The sequence below is a fragment of the Hydra vulgaris genome, chromosome 05 (genome assembly GCF_038396675.1).
Source record: "Hydra vulgaris chromosome 05, alternate assembly HydraT2T_AEP".
In the NCBI taxonomy this organism is placed as follows: domain Eukaryota; kingdom Metazoa; phylum Cnidaria; class Hydrozoa; order Anthoathecata; family Hydridae; genus Hydra; species Hydra vulgaris.
The window spans coordinates 40652960-40676393 of record NC_088924.1 but is presented as its reverse complement, the minus strand read 5'-3'; the positions used below and the strand labels follow the sequence as shown (position 1 = coordinate 40676393).

Here is a 23434-nt window from a genome sequence, read left to right as displayed (position 1 = left end):
ACGTTACTATTCTGAACAATTAATAAAGCACAAAAATGATTCTAAAAAAACTTGGCATATTATTAAGGAGGTAATTGGTAAAAAAAGCTTATACAGAAATTTACTTCCTCTAAATCTTAAATTTAATAACAAACAAATTGTAAATAAATCCTTAGTCGCTGAAACACTTAACCAGTTTTTTGTAAATATAGGTCCTACTTTATCATCTAATATAGCAACTACTCAATCACACTTTAGTTCGTACTTAACCTCCACCAACCTTAATGTTATGTCTAATTATAAACTTACAGAAAAAGAATTACTAGACGCAGTCTCTTTATTAAAACCCAATAAAAGTTTAGGATTTGATGATATAAGTAGTAATGTCATTATCAAATCAATAAAACAAATTACAATTCCATTACTACATATTTTTAATTTATCTCTAAAACAAGGCGTTTTTCCAGATAACCTAAAAATTGCAAAAGTCATTCCAGTGTTAAAATCAGGTGATCCTTCCGATGTTACGAATTATAGACCAATCTCAATTCTTTCTTGTTTTTCTAAAATATTAGAGCGGGTTATGTATAATAGACTATATTCCTTTTTAAATGTTAATAATATTCTTTTTCATAAACAGTTTGGATTTAAATCTAGTCATTCAACTGATCATGCAATCACTCACCTTGTTCATGATATATTTAAAGGGTTTGATGAAGACAAATATACCCTAGGTGTATTTATCGATTTAAGTAAAGCTTTTGACACTGTCAATCATCAAATCCTTCTATCCAAACTGAAAAGTTATGGTATAATAAATACTAATTTGTCCTGGTTTGATAGTTACTTGACTAATAGAAAGCAGTTTATTTCATATGATAGCGGAAAAACGGAATATAAGTCAATCACCTGTGGTGTTCCTCAAGGATCAATTTTAGGACCACTTTTATTTCTCGTTTATATTAACGACTTATATAAATTTTCTAACATTTTAAACTTAATTTTGTTTGCAGATGATACAAACTTGTTTTATTCTAGTAAAGATATCAGTAAATTATTTCAAACAGTAAACAAAGAACTTGAAAAATTAACCCAATGGTTCAAATCAAACAAACTATCTTTGAACATCAATAAATCCAAATACACTTTGTTCCATCGTCTTCATAAAAAACAAGATATTCCATTAAAACTTCCTGATCTTTTTATTGATAACGCATTATTAAAAAGAGAGCAATCAATAAAATTTTTAGGTGTGGTTCTGGATGAAAATTTAACGTGGAGGGACCACATAGGTCTAATTGAAAATAAAATATCAAAAAATATAGGTGTTTTGTATAAAGCCAAGCAGTTTTTAAATCTATCTTGTTTAAAAAACTTATATTTTTCTTTAATTCATTGCTACTTAAATTATGCAAACGTTGCTTGGTGCAGCACAAACGCAACAAAAGTAAAAAAACTGTTTAGTAAACAAAAACAGGCTATAAGGATAATTACAAACGTTGACCGTTTCTCTCACACTCAAACGTTATTTAATAAACTTAATATTCTAAATGTATATAAACTAAACCTTTACCATATTCTTATCTTCATGTTTAAACTTGATAAAAAAATATCACCAATGTTATTTAATTCACTTTTTGAAAAAATAAACCACATATACCCTACCAGATTTTCAAAAAACAATTACATTCAATCCAAAACACATTATTCAGCAACCAAATTCTCAATTGCTAACCGAGGTCCTAAGCTGTGGAATACAATATTAAATAATGAGCTGAAATCTAATTATTCTTTAAACCAGTTTAAAACAAAACTTAAGCAATTACTGATGATACATGAAAATGAATTAAAGTTCTTCTAAAAAGCTTTTTAACCTAGCAAACAAAAACAAAAATTAACCTACTAATTACTCTTTAATATTATATTTAATATTCTAAACAATAGTCTGCTATTGTAAATGTATTTCTTATCTTATAAGTTTTGAATTTACAAACGATTTTTTTTAAGTTTTATTATTTGAAATACTAATTACTAAAAATATTGTAAAATTTTATAATTTCAATTTTTATTAAAAAAAGTTATTGTAAATTCTTTTTGTAATATTAATACTTATATATCATCTTATTTTACTAATCAGTTCTTGAATATAAATACTCTTTGAATTACTAAATATTTTAAACGTTATATATTTTATTTTTTGAATTTTGTTAAAACATTTATTTGATGAATATGCATTTTTTTTTTGGGGGGGGGGGGGGGGGCCAAATTTTAAAATTAATTTTTTGTTATTAAAGCCCCAGTAATTTAAAAAATTTTTTTTATAAATTAAGATTTTAAATTATTTTAAATCGGCAAATAAAAAAAAAAAAAAAAAAAAAAAAAAAAAAAAAAAAAATATATATATATATATATATATATATATATATATATATATATGAAATTAATTTACCTTGCAAGTATCTTCATGTTTGAATATAGAATTCCCATATGAGCTTTCATACTTATCATTTTTTCAGCACTTATAACTGATGTCTGACATCTTCAATATTTTAACTTGATCTTTTACTTCGAATGAATTCAAAATAGCAGAGGTTTGCTGAAGTTGTGATGTGCTGGGCATACCAGAGGTCACATTTAAAGAATTTAAAACAGCTTGATGTCTTTTTTTAATTGTCGTTTTACTAACATCTGAGCCCACTTTGTATGCCATCGAGTTGGAAGTAAAGTACAAAGGCTAGAAAGAAAAGGGAAATCAAATTATATTTTATTAATTACAACAAAACATAATACAGTTTATTTTATTTTGCTATATATTAAAAATGCACCTACCCTAGGTCCTCCGGAAGAAAATGTAATTAAGTTTGATTCAGAGGTATTAGCTTTTGCTTTATTACATGTAATGCAGCATCTTCGACAATCCGTGGTATAGCATCATTGTCTTTTAATAAAAATACATCAGCTAGAGTTGTATCAAGTCCAACATGATTTTTTTTTGCTAATTGGGGTCAGTAATAATTGATCCCCAATACAAATTTCTTCATGTAATTTTTTAAGCTCATTGTCTTTAACCGCAAATTTTAATTTACATTGCTTATTGCAACCTAAAATAATGCACTCTATCAACTGTGTTACATTAACAGAATTTACAATTGTAAATAATGGAATGTGTTGATTACAAATAAAGCATTTTGTTTCTGTTTCCAGCTTTCCTTCAATCTCCTTAAATATACACAGAGCAAAAAGAATGATGACACTCTTTTAGTATTAGTGGCTTATACATATACCGCCAACTGGGGTGACTATGAACGCTTTTTAAACATTTATGCATCATATAACAATACAGTTAGTCTAACAGCTAATTTTTTTTTTTTAACAGAACATTATACTATCTAGCTTCCATAATTGGTTCTAGGCCTGGTAAACATTATAAAGTAAATACCTTAGTTTACTTATTTTATACAAGCATATTCGTATTTTTAAAACGGGGTGAGAATGAACAGCCGATTCGGAGTTACTTTGAACACGACATAATGATTTTATTTCTTAGATTATGGATAGACTAACATGTTGTAAGGCTGAGGGGGGGGGGGGGGAGGAGGAATACTGTTAAAGATCAAACAGATAACAGAAAGTGTATTTTAATATGTTGTAGAGTCTTTTATTTCAAATCAATTCATGTGAAAAAAGTTACATACTAAGTTTAAAATCTAGTTTTTTCAGCACATTACTATTTACAACAATATTTACAAAGCTGCCTTAAAAAAAACAGACCATCAACTATCACTATCCTCGAAGTTCTTACATGGCTCACACAGGCTGCATATAAAGTCAATTTTTTCAATATCAAGCTTATAATATTGATCTTTTTCATAGAAAAGGCCACAACACTGGAGGTGATAAGGTTTGCTACATTTGTCGCATTGAATCCATACGTCGTCACTTAACTCCACCCATTTTTTGTTACAGAAAGCACAGTACCAATCACTATCTTTGTTGTTTTGCTCTGTTGAACTTGATGGCATTGACTCATCTAAACAAAGAACTCTTTTTTCTGGTTCAACCTTTGGACCGCGTGTTTTTCGTATTGCAACTGGATTTGTACCTAAGCCTAGATTGTTTTTCAGAATCTCTAAAACGGATTCGTTAAGAACCATTACAGTGTTTTTACCACCAGAGTCTTTATTTTTTCCAGGAAGTCGTTATATCACCTCTGTTTTGTTCATAGGGTAGATTCCTGTTGCTCGAAATCCGGAAATTAAAGCTTCTGGTTTCAAGGTGTTTACTAACTTGTTTAAAAGAGTTGGCATGTGTTGTTTTGGAATAGCCCCTTTAATACGACTTTCTATTCTCCACTTTGAAAGTACTGTCCTCCACGACTGCTTTAGCCCTCTAAATACAGCAACATCTAGTGGTTGGCAGAGATGGGTTGCATTAGGTGGCATTGTTACAAACTTGATGTCATGTTGAATCGTGGCTTCAATAACTTCTGGAGAAAAGTGTGAAGCCAGATTATCACCAATCAGCAATGTTGTTCCTGTTTTTAAAATAGCAATAGGCAAGAATATCTCCATGAACCATCTGGTAAATGTTCTACCATCAAACCACCCGTTAGTGGTGATATCGTATACGGTTCTAGGTGGTCCACCATGAGTCCAACCCTGGTAGAGATTTTTTGCTTTATAAATAACCATAGGCGGCAAAAATTCTCCAACAGCGTTACCAGCAAACATTATACTAGTTGATTGCTTTGAATGTTCCTGTTTGTTTTCAACGCGGTGTCCATGTCCACGACGAACAATAACAGCTTTGGACCCTGGATTATCTGTTATATTGGTCTCGTCATAATTGTATATGTTTTCTGGAGGTATATCCTTTAACTCTTGGTATAAGTTGTTAAAATAACGGTTAAGGGTTTCTTCATTGACTAAAGCCCAACTATGCTTTACATTGTCAGCAACACTTTTTGTCAGACAATGTCTTTTCATGAAAGACTGAACCCAATCTACACCAGGCATATTATTTTTAAATATAAAGTCTGTTATTTTCTTTTTATCACAATAACATTTAACTAAAAGTCGAATGTCCAAAGAATCAAGAGGCACCCTCCAATCTGTCATAAAAGTAATTGTTTGAACAATTAAATTTTCTGTAGAACTGTCAAGTCTGGTTTGTCCACCATGCTTTTTTGGAACTTGATTTCCAAGTTTTACGTTTTTATGGAGAGTTCCTAGCGGAATGTTATAAGCTTTGGCTGCTTTCCTTATAGTAAACCCGTGGTTTTTCACTTTATTTACTGCTGCTTGTAAGTCTTTTTGAGTGTATTTTGTTTTGTAAGCTCGGCTATTTTCCTTTCTTTTGTAATTTCGAGGCATAGTTCCTTAAATTAATAAAAAAAAACTCGAATTCTTGATAAAAAAAAATGCTATTTTTAAATGAGCAAATAATCATTTACAGACAAACTACACCCTCAGTTTTGAATTCATTAGAACAATATGTACCTGAACTTGACGTGTAGCAACTTTTATAGTGTTTTGATACGCGCTTCTTAAGATATAGCTTGATAAGTCAACAAACTACCCGAACAATGTAACTCATGCTGTTGATATGCGATAAAGAAAAGCCGAGAAAGGAAAATATTTTGCGCAGCCTAAAATTAGGTTCCAAATATTATATTTAATGCAACTGGATCAAAATAACACACAATTTAGATCTATTATGTGTGTTGTTTCACCTTTTAGTTAACTTGGTACTGATGTTCATAGTCACCCCGCTGTTCATAGTCACCCCCGTTGACGGTAGTTGTTGCACAAATTGCATATACATAAGTCTAAATGGGGATTTGACACAGGATCAATATCAATTGCATTTAAACGCAAAGTTTGTTCTGGTATACTAGCAATTAAGCTATTAATGATTGGCCTGGTCTATCTTTTCTGATTTTGTTCTATTATACATGACCGACCAGGTTACATTTTTTAACTTCCCTACCAGATCTTTAGAGAAACAGGAACATTTGTCTGCACATGGTAATGGCCATTCAACTACTTTAACACTGGTGCTAGAACCTTTTTCAATGTTCCTCAAAATGATATAGCACTTCCTACACATTTTTTGTGGATGAACATTTTTATTATCAATGTCAATGTTTATATAAAATGAATTAACGATTCAGAATATTTACACACATCAACTGAGTCTTTCATTATATATTCTTCACATATTCTGGAAATGAGACTTAACTTGGTTAAATGGTCCATGTTTATAAAATATCTAAATATAGCATTATGTAAGATAAATTAAAAATTAGCCCCCCCTCCCCCAAAAAAAAAAATCAGTCTCTACAATTAAGTTTAAAGGAAGTACAATAAATTGATGAAAATATAAACATAAATAAAATCAAGTTGGAGAAGCTGAGCTTCAGAAAGAAATAATTGAAACAATCTTAAATTTTCTCCAGTTTTACAAGTGTTGACTGCGCATGCTCAGAATAAAGTTCTAATAAGTATCAATTTGAAACTGCCGTAAATAAAAGTTTTTTTCAACGTTGATTTATCAACGTTAAATCAACGTTAGGTTCAAACTTTATATCAACGTTAATACGACCCAAAAAAACGTTACAATAACGTTGAATTTACGTTGAAACAACGTTAAGAATGACAGTTTTTTAAACGTTGGTTTATCAACGTTAAACCGGCTGTTAAAAAACGTTTTGTAATCATGGAAACCGTTGATAAAAACTGAGATCACGATCAAAACGTAGTATGCATGTCCAATAAAGCTGTTGCACTTCTCTATTACATTATTAAGGTGTATTATGGATATTAAATCTACTCATAGTCTATACTTAGACTATTAGGAACTTTTTCAGTTTAGTTAAAATAGTATTATTAAAGCAAGAGATTAAAGTTGTTTTATTGAAAAATATATTGAAATATTACATATATTTACATACAATTGAATAAGATCTACGAATAATTGAATATAATCTAGATATAATTGAATAAAATCTACACAAACTTCTTCTCTTTTCCATCACCTTTTTGAAATGGAGCGTATTTTAGAAAATCAAACAATATTCCATTAACCGAGGTCTTTTTGCTCCATTGAATACAATAGAAGAAGCTGTAAATAAAAAAAATATATTTAAGAAAATCAAAAAAGGAAAACTTGAAAAAAATATAATGAATGGGAAGGTGTTACAACTTATAAAGGTATTCCATTTACAAAGCCATATAAATTAGTGTTTCTAAGTATATTGTTCCACCTTTGCCCTTTATATCCGTGGAGGCCATAAAATTTTTTCGAAAAGACTCTGAATTTTTAAAAGGTAATTTAACTGTTAGATAGGGCCGTCCCGAAGTGGTCTCTCATGGGAAAGGGGGGGATTGTATGTATTTTTTGCCAACTAGAGACACACTCACACAAAAAAAAGGTCCTCAATTCGCAATTAGCCAAAACTTGCTAAATGTGTCAACTTAAATGCTTATATGACAACTTTGGGGGTGGTGGGACACCCCTACACCCCCCGTTCGGGACGGCCCTGCTGTTAAATGATTATTAATAATTTTTTCAAATATTTAATTAAAATGAAACAACCTTTTTTCAAAATAAATTAGTAATCAAAATAATATATATATATATATATATATATATTATTTTAAAACATCAAGAAATACAGTTTCTCTCAATACAAATAATATTATTTTATAAGAAATTTTCGCTGGGTTATAGATACCAGTATCATCAGCTTGTAAAATGTTACAATTGTAACATTTACATTTTGTAACATTTTAACATTTTTGTAACATGTACAATTGTAACATTACATTTTGTAACATTTTACAAGCTGATGATACTGGTATCTATAACCCAGCGAAAATTTCTTATAAAATAATATTATTTGTATTGAGAGAAACTGTATTTCTTGATGTTTTAAAATAATATATAATATACTCTCATACAAGATGTCATCTTTCAAATATATATATATATACATATATATATATATATATATATATATATATATATATATATATATATATATATATATATATATATATATATATATATATATATTTATATATATATATATATTATATATATATATATTATATATATATATATATATATATATATATATATATATATATATATATATATATATATATATATATATATATATATATATATATATATATATATATATATATATATATATATATATATATATATATATATATATATATATATATATATATATATTAGGGGTGTCCAAAAAAAAAATTTTTTTTGAAAATCTTTGATTGAAAAAAACTTCTGTGCAAAATCTTAGGTGTTTTGAATAATATTTAGAGGTTGCTCAAGGAAAATAAAATTCGCCGCAACAACAATATTTAAAAAACTTGAGTTATAGCTATGATATACAATTAATCATTTTTAAAAAATTCCTTAAATAATGCAAATAACATTCAAATGTTGCACTATTTACTATAAATATCAAAAGTTTAGTCTGTAGCAACAGTGGCATATGTCATCAAGATGCTATTGCGGCAATCTGGAATGCGTTTTCTGCTGTCCTCAACAACTTGTATTAGTTTCTGCATTTCAGATTCAGTTTTTGCGATGGATTGATTAAATGTGCTCATAAGAGCAACAGAACGCTCAGCAGTGTCATTGATAACTTTCAAAGATTTTACAATTGCTTTAGTATAACGAAGTTCAGCAATTTCCTCCCAGGTCTTTGGATCGGTTCCAGATAAAATGGTTACATCGAGACCAAGTGACTACAAAGCAGCAGTTGATGATGATGTAACAAGCTCATGAAGTTGCTTCTTTTCCAACTTTTTTAATTCTGCTGCTGGACACTTTATACCCCTGACACTCCAATCAGCTCCACTTTGAATCATAGCTTCAACAATCAACTTTTTTTCTGTGTCAAAAACCCTGTCAGAAAATAATGAAAGTGGAATCATTTCTGACCCAAGGTACTAAGTGTGATTTTGAAGCTTCTTCATAGCAGCATTTGAAATGACCTTGTTGATCTCAGAATGTTGTTTAATTCTTGTGAAGAGCATCAGGTCATTTGCTGGAGCATCACTTGCAATTAGACAGGCAATCCATGCTGGTACATAGATATGAGCAGCAACGATAAAAAATTCGCACAAGTTATTCTGTTCTTTCATAGTCAGCTTGAATTCATTTCTTAAGAGGTATATCTTCATACAATAGATGACTTTAGCCATCCATCTAGCCATGTGATAAGCTCCCGGCATGCGAAAGCGATACTTCTTGGTGGCATAGTCTGATAACGGAAAACCCAAAATCAAAAGGCACAGCTCGATCATCTCTTTGTAGTCTTCTCTTGGTAAGTACAAAGAGTTATCTGATAAGAAAGGCTGCAGAAAGCAGCCAGCCTCTGATCTAAGTTGCTGAAGCTGTGGTTTAGCAAGATGGGCGTCATCTAATTGAGCATAATTGGCTTGATTTATGCTTGGCCAACACTTCACCATTTTTGGAACCCGTGTTTGACGCTGTTGTGTCAAAACACAGACCGACAATATAATTTGCAACATTCCATATGGTCAGTAACTGGAAGGTTGCTTTTGCTTGTGCCAGTCCAATGCCATATGATATCATTAAAATACCCAGTATTTTCTCCAGATTACGTCACATGAATAGCAATTCTATCAACATTGCACTTTGGATTTTCATAGTTGGTGCTGTCTCTCATCATCTTACCATCCCAGTGGACGACCATATGTTGTTTCTCACTTGACATAAATTTCTGCCGATTATGATTTTCAGTTGATGAACGGTGCATGATGCGTTTGCGGCGGACTGTTGATCTTGATAATGCAGTTGCTCTAGCAGTTGCAGCTGCCAATATAGTGAATTTTTGGTCCGATAAATTGATTCGATCAAGTGTGGATGATACATTTGGAGAAGACAAAATTTCATTGAGAATATGTGGCTTTTTATTTTTAGGACTTTGTTCACAGTCAGTTGACTGGGTTAAAAGTTTTTTGTGATAAACCGGAATTTCTATTTCATAATCATCATTGTCATCAGGAATGTCACTGACTTCTGTTGCTTTGCTATCACTATCACAATCAAGACTAAAGTGGCTACAGCTAGGGGTGAGGACAGCATTTGCTTTTTGTCTTCTCTCTTCCTCATTCTGCTTTCTTTTTGTTTCTGCTTGTTGACGCTCTTCTGTTCGCTTTTCTTGTTGAGATATATTTTTATCTTCTCCAGCCATTTTCATCATACAAGCATTCGTTTGGTCTTCCAGAAATATTTTATCTTCATCAATTTTAATTAGCTTGTTTGCATCCATGTGTGAAATGTCAAACAGTAAATCTAATTTGATACTAAAATCTTTCTCTCTAGCAATCTGTGACTTACTAGCTCTTCCTTTATTCTTTTTAATTAAATTATATTCATCAACACATGCTTTCACTTTTGATACAATATGAGGCCGGTAAGTCATTGTAATTCTGGCTTTTTTCCAGATGTAAGCTAAACCATTAGATGTTGCTTTTGCACTGGCTGGAACTGTTTGTTTCAATGCTTGGTGATAGTGGAAAAACGTCCTCAACACATCAACCATCGTTGGAAGGACATTGTTTGGCAGGTTCTTCTCATGTGTATATATATATATATATATATATATATATATATATATATATATATATATATATATATATATATATATATATATATATATATATATATATATATATATACAGTATTGGACAAAACATTTGCAACCAACATCGAACAATGCTGAAATGAGTTCCTAATTTTACATGTCTTAAAAACGAAACGAACTACACTACCACAGCAAACAGCTCAGGAGTCTGGAGTCATAGCATGCCATGACATGAGCAATCAGCTGACAGGTGACAGCATACAGGCAGAATTTCGTTGACAAGTGCCATTTTGCAGCGGACAAAACAAGTGCAACTTTTTTGGTTTGTTTCATTTTCTTAAGTCTGGTCCGTGTCAACGTCACTGAAGTTTTTTAATAATTAAAGGAAGTATCCAGAAGTTTCCAGAAGCATGCAGAAGCTTCCAGAAGTTTCCAGAAGAAGCATCTGGAAGCATCCAGTAGCATCTAGAAGTATTAAGAAACATTCAGAAGCATCCAGACGCATCCAGAAGATTCCAGAAGCATCGAAAAGAAGTATCTAGAATCTTCCAGAACTGGTTCACACAGGTTCATTTTACTATATAAGAGACATGTAAATCGACATGTAATTCAGTCAGTATATGGAAGTCAATCAGTCAGTATTATCAAGACAGTTTATCGAAGTGAGTTTCATCAAAGTGTTTTATCGAAGAACATCAATACAAGAAGTGAAATACAACAAGTGTTTCATTGCATCAATACATTCCACATCCAACCAAGACGTTGTGTTCCACAGAGTATTATTGTATCATCACAAGGTAAATGTTATACGTAAGCCTTGAGAAGCGTGATTATTTATTTTTATAATTTTTATGACTTCAAGTTCAAAAATGGCTCTCGACAGTCTTGGATTGGAACTAAGAAATAAAATTATTGGCGAATACGTAAGTGGAATGTCACAAAAAAGTATTTGTGATAAATATCGCGTGAAAAAATGGACCGTATAAAGACTATGTTTCAAATATCGTTCTACGGGGAAGTTGGCAGCAGATAACAAAGGTGGAAGACCGCGTTCCACCACTTCTAGAGAGGATTCTATGATTGTCAGATCCGTCAAGAAGGATCCCTGGATATCATCAGTCGAGATACAAAAGCAATTAGAGCTGCCTGTATCGGACCGAACAATCAGACGACGTGCTGTTGAAGCCGGATTGTTTTCTCGACGCCCTGCAAAGAAACCGCTGATTTCACTAAAAAAACAGAAGAAAAGACTCCTGTTTGCTACATCTCATATTGACTGGAATGTGCAGAAATGGCGAATTGTCCTGTTCAGTGATGAATCGAAGTTCAACATCATTGGGAGCAATGGCATTTGCCGTGTACGTCGACCGGCCGGAAAACGCCTCGATTTACGTTACTGCCATAAGACCGTGAAGCATGGTGGAGGCAATGTAATGGTCTGGGGGTGTTTTTCTGCTAACGGTCTAGGTCCAATACATCGAAACGATGGAATAATGGACCGTTTCATGTATAAAAATATCCTGAAAGATGTTATGTTACCTCATAAAAGATCGTTTTACTCATGCAAAGCCTCTTATTTAAAATGAACATTCTTAATATTTATGAGGTTAATATTTTCAACGTTCTTTGTTTTATGTTTTAATGTAAAATTAATTTATGTCCAGTTTCTTTTAGTGATTTATATTCATGTAAAGAAAAAAAATATATATATACTCCGAAATAATAATTTGTATTATTACCAAAATGTAAAACAAATATCGGCAAATCCTGCATTCCATTCCGTGGAGCATTTTTATGGAACAAAATAGTCTTAAAAAACTTTGATTTTACTCATGAATGGAGTTATCCAGTATTTAAAAAAAAACTAAAAGAAATAATTTTTAAAATTGATGACATATTTCTTTATTTTTGAATGCTTGGTTTTGATGGCTTCATAAGATAGCTTTATATTTTAGTTTTGAATATATTTGACCACTAACGATATTTATATTTTTGTCAAGTCAAGAGTTTTTATCTTGCAACTTTATTTTATTGTATTTAACGTTCTAGCGGTTCTCGATGACAAGACCTAGTAGTCTTCTGCGAGTCTCCGCGTTCTTTATATTAAAAAATATATATATATATTTTAGTATTTATTTAATATATTTTAACGATTTATTTTAACATGTAACACGAGTTTTATTCAGATTGTAATAAAAAGAACAACAACAAAAAAAAATGCTGAATGGAATATGCCAATAAAATAGGTTTTTCAGCAAGACAACGATCCGAAACACACTGCAAAAGTAGTCAAGCAGTAGTTTCAAGACAACCACCTATCGGTGATGGATTGGCCGCCTCAATCTCCGGATCTCAACCCTATCGAGAACCTGTGGGAGATCGTCAACCGCAGAATAAATCGTGAAGGTGTTCGTAATAAGGATTAACTGTTTGAACAAATCCAAAAGGCCTGGGCAGCGATTCCACAAAGTTTTATTAATCACCTGATCAAATCTATGCCTCGAAGATGCAAGGCTGTGATCGACAACAAAGGATTCGACACGAAATATTGATAGCGAAATACAGTTTGGTCAACATTTTGCCGAGTTGCACTTGTTTTGTCCATAAGGAAATCAACTTTTTTTAATACTTTTGATTAATTTATTAATTTTCGTTTACAAATAATGAACTTTGTGATGAATAAAACTTGAAGAACTCTGTCTCTAAATAGTTACATAGTTATTTCTCTAAATTGAAAAAATGCAGCACTTTTCTATAAAGAAACTAAATTAGCATTATTTGGTTGCACTCGTTTTTTCCGATACTGTATATATATATATATATATATATATATATATATATATATATATATATATATATATATATATATATATATATATATATATATATATATATATGTATATATATATGTATATATATATATATATATATATATATATATATATATATATATACATATATATATGTATATACATATATATATATATATATATATATATATATATATATATGTATATATATATATATATATATATATATATATATATATATATATATATATATATATATATATATATATATATATATATATATATATATATATATATATATATATATATATATATATATATATATATATAGGTAGAATTCAATAAATACGGCTGCGTATAAACTTTTTTTAAAATTATATATATTTTTTAATAATATATAATTATTTCTATATTTCGCTGATCTATCGTGATCAGCGTCATCAGGTATAATAAATAAGATAGTTACAAAGAAATCGTTATAGTAAAAACAAACCGTTAAAAAGATAACACTAAAAAGCCAAAATATAATACAAAAAATTTTCTCAAATAACTGACGTTAACAGATTTTATTAAAAAATGGCCCCCAGGTTTTAGTTGTCACGTTATCACCGTCATCCCGATTGAGAACCACATCACCATTTCTCAACTCCTGTCGAACCCTAGCTTTGCTTATTTCGAGTGACTCGAAATAAGCAAAGATTCTCATAGTATACTAAAGTATACTATAAGAAAGATTATATTACTACTTTTTACGGCAAGAAGATTTACGATGATACCAAAAAGTTACAAGATTTGAAGATAATCAATCAATCAATCAATCAATCATATATATTCTGAAAATAAATTTTCACGGCTATTTACAAATAGTATTGAAATACTAATCTCAAGTAAATACCTTAAAAAAATAGTTTACTTATATACAATTAATCTTTGTAATAATAATAATAATAATAATAATAATAATAATAATAATAATAATAACAATAACAATAATAATAATAATAACAATAATAACAATAATATTAATAATAGTAATAACAATAACAACAATAACAATAATAGTAATAATGATAATAAAGTAGTTATAATAATTTAAATAAATCGGTATTACTTTTCATACAGCAATCGTTTTTACTTACAAAGTTACAGTTACAAACAGTAATAAACTGACAAAACGTAACAACTAACGATGACATAAAAACGACTACTGCTAAAAAAATTATAAAGATTTAGTAAATATATTAATATAATCATAGTTGTTATAATATAATAATCAAAATATATTGCAAATATTATAACCAAATAAATAATTACAATATAAACAGAAAAACACTGAGTAAATCAAAACAAAACAAAAGTTACAACAAACATTAAAAACAAAACAAAAAATTACCTTTGGCAAAAAAAAAACAAAAAAAAATACAAAAAAAAAAGGATTAAAAAAAATAATAATACACGGTAGAATAAAACATATGTAATAAATGGCTAAAATGAAAATAAAAACAAATAATATGTAACTGTATAAAAAAAAATTTATATATCATTAAAAATAAATAATAATTTAAAATAAATGACTAACAAAAAATAATAAGTAAAACTATATACGCTAAAAAACTGAAGAAAAATAAATAAATAATAAAATAAATAATCCTAAGAAATAAATGAAAGAAAACTAAAGAAATAAATGAAAAAATAAAAAAAATCTTGATTTGCCGATCGTGGTTCCGATGTTTAAATAGTTTTTTTTCTTTCTTTGCCATTCTTTTTATATATTTCATTCATTAACGTTTTTTTTTTTAACTTCTATTTTCATTACTTTTTTACTTATTTTCTTACAGATATTTCTTTTTCTTTTTTTCTTTTAAAACGTTTATTTATTCTTCATTTTTGTTGATTTTATTTTTGTTTAATTTATAAATGTTTTCTTTTCCCTTTTACTTTTTTCCTTTCAAAAGTTATTTTCAACCGTTTGAAAAAAGCGTCCACCATTTGCGATACGAAATGCGAACTCAAAAAATCAACTCGTTTTTCTTCAAAAATGCTTATCCAATAGCATAACACCAAAATCGTTTAAAATAAAAACTCCAATCCATTCTAAAAAAGCAAAAAACATAACGAAGGAATACAGTAAAAACTACTAATTCATGCTCGTAACGAAGCCAAACACTTATTATTTATAAGTGTTTGGATTATATTCAAGTAAGAAATTAATTAATGAATTAAATATATTTCTTCAGACAAAAATAAGATTACGCGATGAGTTAATTAATTGTATAACTAACAAATCAAAAAATTACCATTATATTAAAAAAAAACGGAAATGAAAGAATAATATTATAAATTACAAATTACACCGATTATAAAAAATACTTTTGATCCTCCCAATCAAGTTATTAAACCTGCTATACTCAATTTAACTAATGTTACTCTGGATAAATCAACAACTGAGCTACTCAATTTAGGTCCAAATTTTGTACCACTGCAGAAAAAAATTCCTTATATGGATATTATAACTAATATCGAAACTAGCGCTTTTCAACTTGAAAAACTTAAAAAACCAACACAGGCAGAAACTCTACGACAAAACTGTTCACAAATTTTAACAAACTCACTAAAATTAAAATTAAAAGATAATATAACTAAGCAACAACCTCTTTCCATAAACAAATTAAAAAACAATTCTAATATTAAGATATACCCTTTCGATAAAGGCACAGGTTTCGCATTATTTAACCAAAATAATGCATCTCTCAAATTAGAAGAACAAATAAAAAATAGCAAAATTATTGATTATGATCCAACACCCACATTGACTACTAAATTTCAAAGACAATTGTGCAAATTAAGAAAAGAAGGTAAGCTAGACACAAATACATACTTTAAAATGTATCTATCAGATTGTAACCCACCAAGGATTTACGGAACGATTAAAGCTCACAAACCAGAAAAAGATTACCCAATGCGCCCCGTTGTATCAACAATTAACACACCACCTTATGGAACATCTGATTATCTTGTTAAAATTATTCAACTGACTCTGAACAAAATAAAAGTAGACTAATGAATTCTAGTGGTTTTGTAAATGAAGCTAAGCAATGGATAATAGATCCTAACGAAGTTCAAGTTTCATTTGATATAGTCAATTTATATCCATCCATACTCATTGACGAAGCAATTCCGGTTATTATTGATATATTGAACGCTGACATTGATGACTTAAAAACTCGAACTAAACTTACTCTTGCAGACATTCACCAATTAATTGAACTTTCATTAAGTATATGCTATTTTTTATATGAAAACAATATCCGAGTAATACCTAATTCAAGTCCTATAGGTTTATCTTTAATGGTTGTTATGGCGGAAGCGTTTTTACAAAATATAGAAAGAAAGGCCCTTAACATAGCAATTGTTTATACATCCGAACCAAAAACTTACAAGAGATATGTAGATGATTGTCACGCTCGCTTCGCTTCAATAAATCAACAACAAATGTTCCTGAACATCCTTAATGAACAACATTCTGCCATAAAATACACAGTTGAACTTGAAAACGACCTGAAAAACAACTCAATCTCCTAGATAGTAATATTACAAACACAGGCTCTGGAGTTTATGAATTTCAAATACATCGAAAGGAAGCTATTACAAATGTTCAACTTAAACCTAACTCGAACATTAATCCTTAACATTATTATCGGCGTTTTCAAAGGATTTTTATGTCGTGCAAAAAGAATTTGCTCTCAAAAACACCTTCAAAAAGAAATTGATTTTCTAATAGACATATTTGTTGAAAATGGCCACGACAAGAACATTCTAAATAATATTACTATAGACTATTTAAAAAACGGTTCAAAAAACACCACATGTCAACCATAGGATACCCAACCCTTTATAAAACTACCTTGGATACCAATTTTTGGTCCAAAACTTCGTAAAGAATTTCGAAAACAAAACATAAAGGTTATTTTCACATCAACTCCCAATTTAAAAAATATTTTTTGCAACAATAAAACTAAATTACCACTAAACACAAACCCTGGCGTATACCAGCTAAAATGTTCATGCGGTTCGATATACATTGGTGAAACTAAAAAGAAGGTGATATCGAGATGTATTGAACACCAGAAAAACAGCTTAAAAGAAAAATGGTCCAGTTCGGGTGCAACTGAACATTCCAAAACATGCCATGGTAAGTTTCATTGGTTGCACCCCAAAACATTATCTGTAGCCCCAGAATATCGAACTCGGAAAATCAGAGAGGGTTCGACAGGAGTTGAGAAATGGTGATGTGGTTCTCAATCGGGATGACGGTGATAACGTGACAATTTTTTGGGGGCCATTTTTTAATAAAATCTGCTGACGTCAGTAATTTGAGAAAATTTTTTGTATTATATTTTGGCTTTTTAGTGTTATCTTTTTAACGGTTTGTTTTTACTATAACGATTTCTTTGTAACTATTTTATTTATGACGCTGATCACGATAGATCAGCGAAATATAGAAATAATTAAATATTATTAAAAAAAATATATATATATATATTTTAAAAAAAGTTTATACGCAGCCGTATTTATTGAATTCTACCCATATTTTAACGTATAACAAGAAAATGACTTTCAAAGATTATATATATATATATATATATATATATATATATATATATATATATATATATATATATATATATATATATATATATATATATATATATATATATATATATATATATTTACCTATAGATTTGATCAATGAACAACTGGAGGTCAGGTGCATTGACACTTCATCTAAATCTTTGATAACTGATTAAAAAAAACGAAGAAATCATAATATAAGTGTACTAACAGGCCTAGTTAAACTAGCAAAATCTTGACATTTTATAACCATAATACTTGCTAAACAATGATGTTAGTAGACATTATTAGCAAAGATAAGATTTTCTTTATTTTATAAATTTATTATATTTTAAATTCATTTTTATGAATATATTTATTATTCTATTAATGTACATAGTTCTGAATATATTATGTTTAAATAACTCAAGGCATCAAAGGAAAATAATGAAAGAATCCCAGGTTGCTAAAACATAATTAACTACATAAGAGTAATACGGAATATTGAACAAAAATAGATAATATTCATTATTAATACAAAATATAATATAAAGTTTATTATAAAATATCACACAACAATAACTTAGTTTGATTGATAATATAAAAGCAACAAAAATTAAAAAAGAAAACATATCAATAAATAATAAATTATCATTCAAACAATTTTAAAGAACAAATAATAACTTGTAACTTATTTTTTACACATCTTCATCTAATAAACATTAATATTAATACCAATTTTTAATACCACATCATTAGTAGTTTTGTTTTTATTAAAAAGAAAAATATTATATCATTTAAGCTTTTCTTATTTTACTTAAAACATCAACTCAATCCAACGTTTTTTCATAACTGAAATTTTTTTTTGGTAATGTTGAATTGAAACACTGAAAACAAAATATTAGTAGACAACAAGGAAATATTTCTTTATTGAAATATACGTAAATATTTATAACAATCTAATTTCCTTTCTTTTGCGCCACCTTTTCGAAATGGAGCGTATTTTAAGAAGTCAAACAAAATGCCATCAATTAAAGTTTCAGTCGCTTCATCATATTCAATAGAAGAAGCTGTAAACAAAAATAAAAAAGTTTTATATATCTTATAAAGGTATACCTTTCATAGCACCATATAGTCTGGTAAACTTCTGTTAGTATAAAAAGAAAAAAAAATTCAGTCCTGATCTGAATAACAAGTTAACACCAGGAATAGCATCTGGTTGTAAAAATTGCCTAACCTCGCTTATAATGTATTATAATCGTATTAATGAAAATGAAACTATAGACATTTAACATTAATTGCCGTTAAACCATTGAAATTATACTACCAAATAAGAAGCTACTGTTCTAATATATACAGTTATAAGTTTTTATAATTTTTAATATAAAGCTGTAGACATAAAATTAAAAAAGTTCTGAAACTAAATGTAACTATTTAATAAAATACTTATTAAAACTCACTCCTGATGATTGTGTTTTTTTTTTGTCATCTAATATCTTGTCCACTTCAACAAATTTAGCTACTGACAAAATAAAACTTATTTGGCTTATAAATTCGCTATTATAATCAGGCTTTGTCACTGTGTTTTGGGATTTCTTATATCAGTAACAAAATAAAACACTCTCTTTTGAAACTCTATAACTTAAAATAGTTTCACATACATACAATCAGTTACTGTCGAGAGCAAGTGTGGTGATCAATACTGTTATTTTGGTCTTGAGACTGGTATACAAAAAGCTGTTTCTGCAGATAACATAAGGCTTCTGCTATCAGTATAGCTAACAGCTCGTTTACTTATTCACGTGAACAGCAGTGCTCTACTGCCATTTCGCCAGTTTATTATTAAAAGAAACATCGTTTTTTTCAATTTCTTCAGACAGTGTAATCGCTTTTTTTTTTTTTTTTTCTTTTTTTTTTCGCTGTTTATATAAAAATAAAATAATAAAATTACAATGAAACTTTTACGTTACACAAAGAAATATAAAACAGATAGGGGCTCAAAGAAGATACGGATGACTGGTGTCACCACAATCTTTTCATAGAGCCCCTTTACAATAACATTTAAAGCCCACATGGCTTTAGTAAATTTACAATAAAATATTTTTTCTGAAAAATACTACGTGAAGAATAAAACTCAATAACATAATTTACAATAACATTTAATAACATTTAAAATCCACATGACTTTAGTAAATTTGCAATAAAATATTTTTTCTGAAAAATACTAGGTGAAGAATAAAAACTCATATATACATCCTCATATGTACACATACACAAACACATATACAAACATACTTACACACACATATATAAACATACTCGCATATATATCAGAAGTTTAGGAGATGCAATTTCATTTGTCGTTTAAAAGTGGAAGTGCTTTTCAAATCTTTTGTATTGTTATTTTTTAATTAATTCCATAATGACGGACCTTGGTTAATAATTGAGAATTTTGACACTTGTGATTTTACTCTGCTCAATTGATAGTTATGGTTGCTATATGACTGAAGATTGTATTTTTGTGAAGACGCCAATGTAAAAATATCAGAAAATACTTTTGGCAGCAAGTTATTCTTATATTTATACATGAATATTAATATTTGAAACGAATTAACGGGTGACGCGGAAGTTATCGGACAAAATAAAAACGTCAATAACTTATTTATAAATAAAAAAATAAACTACTATTATATTTTTTTTAAATAAAGCATTTATCTTTTAATAAAAATATATTATTTTTTATATGAAAAAACACCACCATCTGCAATTGATATCAATTTTGCTCTGACGCCTTTCATATGCGACTGTAAAAAGTTTAAATCAATTTCTTGTAGTTTTAGCTTAATGCGATCAATCAAAACTTGCTCTGTTGAAGCTTGCCAATCTCCCTCGTAAACCTTCTGTGCCAAATGTCCCCAAAAATTTTCAATTGGTCGTGCTTGAGGCACATTTGAGGGATTGGATTCTTTATCAACGTAATAGACATATTGGTCCATCCAATTTAGAGAATCTTTAGAATAATGAGAACTTGCTAAATCTGGCCAAAATAAATAGTTAAAGTCTCTATGATACTTGTGAATAAATGGAAGAAGTCGTTTTTCTAAACATTCATTAATATAGATTGATGAATTGATCGCTACCTCAGTGGACACAGGACCTAAATAAGACGTCTTTTAAACGTTCAAAAGACGTCCAAAACGTTCAAAAGACGTTTACAAGACGTCCAAAATGTTTAAAAGACGTTTAAAAGACGTCTTTTTTACGTCCTGTGTCCACCGGGACAGCCTTGGAAGTGCAAACAATGGCTCGGACATACCACGGTCAGATATGGCTATCCACATTAATAATTTTTTTGGAAATTTCTCTTTTCCTATAAAACGAACACTTTCTGGGCATGTCTTTTTGTTGTTTGTGTAGTATCCAGAATTTCCAGGCATTTTGTCCCCTGCAAAACAAAAGTATTTTTCGTCATCGATGACTAGAAGCGATTTTGTGTTATAGAGTTGGTTAACTAGTTTCCTGCTTCTTTTCTTTGCCTTTATTTGTTGTTCTATAGTGTATTTTGGAGTCTTTTCACGTTTTCTATATTTAATATTCATTTTTTTTAACTGACGACCAATTGTCGATTGATTTACACCGAGTTTAATACCTATTTTTCTCTGACTGACCCCTTTTTGATTGTTGACAAGTTTCGTTAATTCGGCTTTCTTTTCTCTAGTCCAGGATGTCGGACGACCAGGGTGCTTTCTATCATAAAACAATTGAACAGTTTCAAGTTTTTTAAGGTTATCATATATTGTACTTCGAGCAAATCCTTCCTTTTCAAAATGATTTACGATTTTTTTATTTTTTTATGTTAGGTTTATTTACAAAAACATTTTTAGTCGCTTCCGAAAAGATTCTCGTTCAGCTGCATTTAACCTCATTTTACCACAAAAACTGATTATTATGCTCAAGTAATAATCAGTTTTTGTGATAAATTCAAAGAAAGGCCACAAAAACTAATTATTATGCTCAAATAATGAAATTATGATTTGTCCGATAAATTCTGCATCACCCGTTAAGTTTTGATATATTTAACACATTCATGTATTTCATTACAGAGGAAGGGTTTTCTAATCTTTTTAAATAGTTAACCGCTTTACATGCGTGGTTTTGTAGCCTCTGTAATCTTATTAATTTAGTTTTGTGTGTGTTAGCCCAAACAATATTAGCGTAAGAGAGATGACAATGAACAAGACTGAAGTAAAGCATTTTGCGTGATTTATAATCAAGGCCCTAGATTTATATAATACACTTATAGCAGATGATATTTTTGCTTCAATAAAACTAATATGTTTTTTCCATGATAGGTTCTCATCAAATATTACTCCCAAAAACCTTGTATAATTTACTCGATTTATTTCATTTTTATTAATTGACAGTTTTGGCAACTTTAACGGAAGATTAGTTGATTGTCTTATTTTATGGAAGAGAGTAAAACTTGTTTTTTCACAATTTAATGATGACTTTTTGCCATGAATGAAATGAATTTTTGTCTTCTTCTACTTAACTGATATTTTGTGTAAATTTTGAATTGTCATTATTTTTTTCGACTTTCTTTAGAGTGGCATTTTCGCCAGTTTCTTAAATAGCCCATTAATTTCTTTTGTCGTAAGAACAAGTAGAAATTTGAGTACTAAATAAAACGTTTTTGAAAATTCAAAATTCAAAATTTCACACATAAACACCCTCTGTTTTGCACATTATACTAAAATATTGCTTTATTACTTTTTCGCTATAACTATTTTTACTTTAAGCACCAATCCAACGGACGGTTTTTTTATAATTAAGTTTTTTTTGTCAACGTTGATTTAACGTTGAAACAACGTTAAATAAACAACGTTTAAATCGTAACGTTGTTTTAACGTTGAGACATAGTTGAACAACGTTGAAACAACGCTTCAACCAAATTTCAACGTTGAATCAACGTAGGGATGCCGGCTGGGAAGCAAGAAATGCCAGTTTTTAAAATAACATTTTAAATTACTTTCAAAAAATATTTTTTAAAGTTATTAAAAAAGTAGGATATTTTTAGGAGAAATCAAATTTTTAAACAATAAATTAATGAGTTTTGCGAAATATTGAAAGTTAACATAATCTCGTATTTAGTAGGTTCTCTTCTTTATATAATAAAACTTGAAATATTTCATTCAAACAAAGATTGCAAACTCTAGATGCAAGTTTATATACATATAAATATAATTTTTAAAAGTTAACATCTTAGATAAACTTTGTTGATAAGTTTGGTTCCTTACTAAAATTGCTCTCTTTTTCTCTCTCTTTATATATATATATATATATATATATATATATATATATATATATATATATATATATATAT

General features: G+C 28.9%; 3 protein-coding genes across 3 annotated transcripts; 1 reads left to right on the top strand and 2 right to left on the bottom strand.

Moving 5' to 3' along the window:
- Window positions 1–4178: 4178 nt before the first annotated feature.
- LOC136080380 (uncharacterized) lies at window positions 4179–5351 on the bottom strand. Its single transcript, XM_065796996.1, has one exon. It carries the CDS (start codon window positions 5349–5351, stop codon window positions 4179–4181), a length of 1173 nt encoding a protein of 390 aa, XP_065653068.1.
- An 11149-nt stretch (window positions 5352–16500) lies between these two features.
- On the top strand, window positions 16501–17022 carry LOC136080379 (uncharacterized). The gene has a single exon (XM_065796995.1). It carries the CDS (start codon window positions 16501–16503, stop codon window positions 17020–17022), a length of 522 nt encoding a protein of 173 aa, XP_065653067.1.
- A 1956-nt stretch (window positions 17023–18978) lies between these two features.
- LOC136080378 (uncharacterized) lies at window positions 18979–21977 on the bottom strand. The gene is made up of 4 exons (XM_065796994.1): window positions 21928–21977; window positions 21368–21798; window positions 20807–21151; window positions 18979–19121 (listed from the first exon to the last, which is right to left on the bottom strand). Exons 1-4 carry the CDS (start codon window positions 21975–21977, stop codon window positions 18979–18981), a joined length of 969 nt encoding a protein of 322 aa, XP_065653066.1.
- Between the last annotated feature and the right edge of the window lie 1457 nt (window positions 21978–23434).

Bases quoted from the DNA above. Each gene is read 5' to 3' on its own strand.
- LOC136080378 (XM_065796994.1), bottom strand. From the start codon at position 21,977: ATGAGGTTAAATGCAGCTGAACGAGAATCTTTTCGGAAGCGACTAAAA. The intron at 21,152-21,367 runs GTATGTCCGAGC...ATGAATGTTTAG, and splicing joins GATAGCCATATCTGACCGTG to AAAAACGACTTCTTCCATTT. The intron at 19,122-20,806 runs GTGTTTTTTCAT...TTTTGTTTACAG, and splicing joins GATATCAATTGCAGATGGTG to CTTCTTCTATTGAATATGAT.
- LOC136080380 (XM_065796996.1), bottom strand. From the start codon at position 5,351: ATGCCTCGAAATTACAAAAGAAAGGAAAATAGCCGAGCTTACAAAACA.
- LOC136080379 (XM_065796995.1), top strand. From the start codon at position 16,501: ATGAATTCTAGTGGTTTTGTAAATGAAGCTAAGCAATGGATAATAGAT.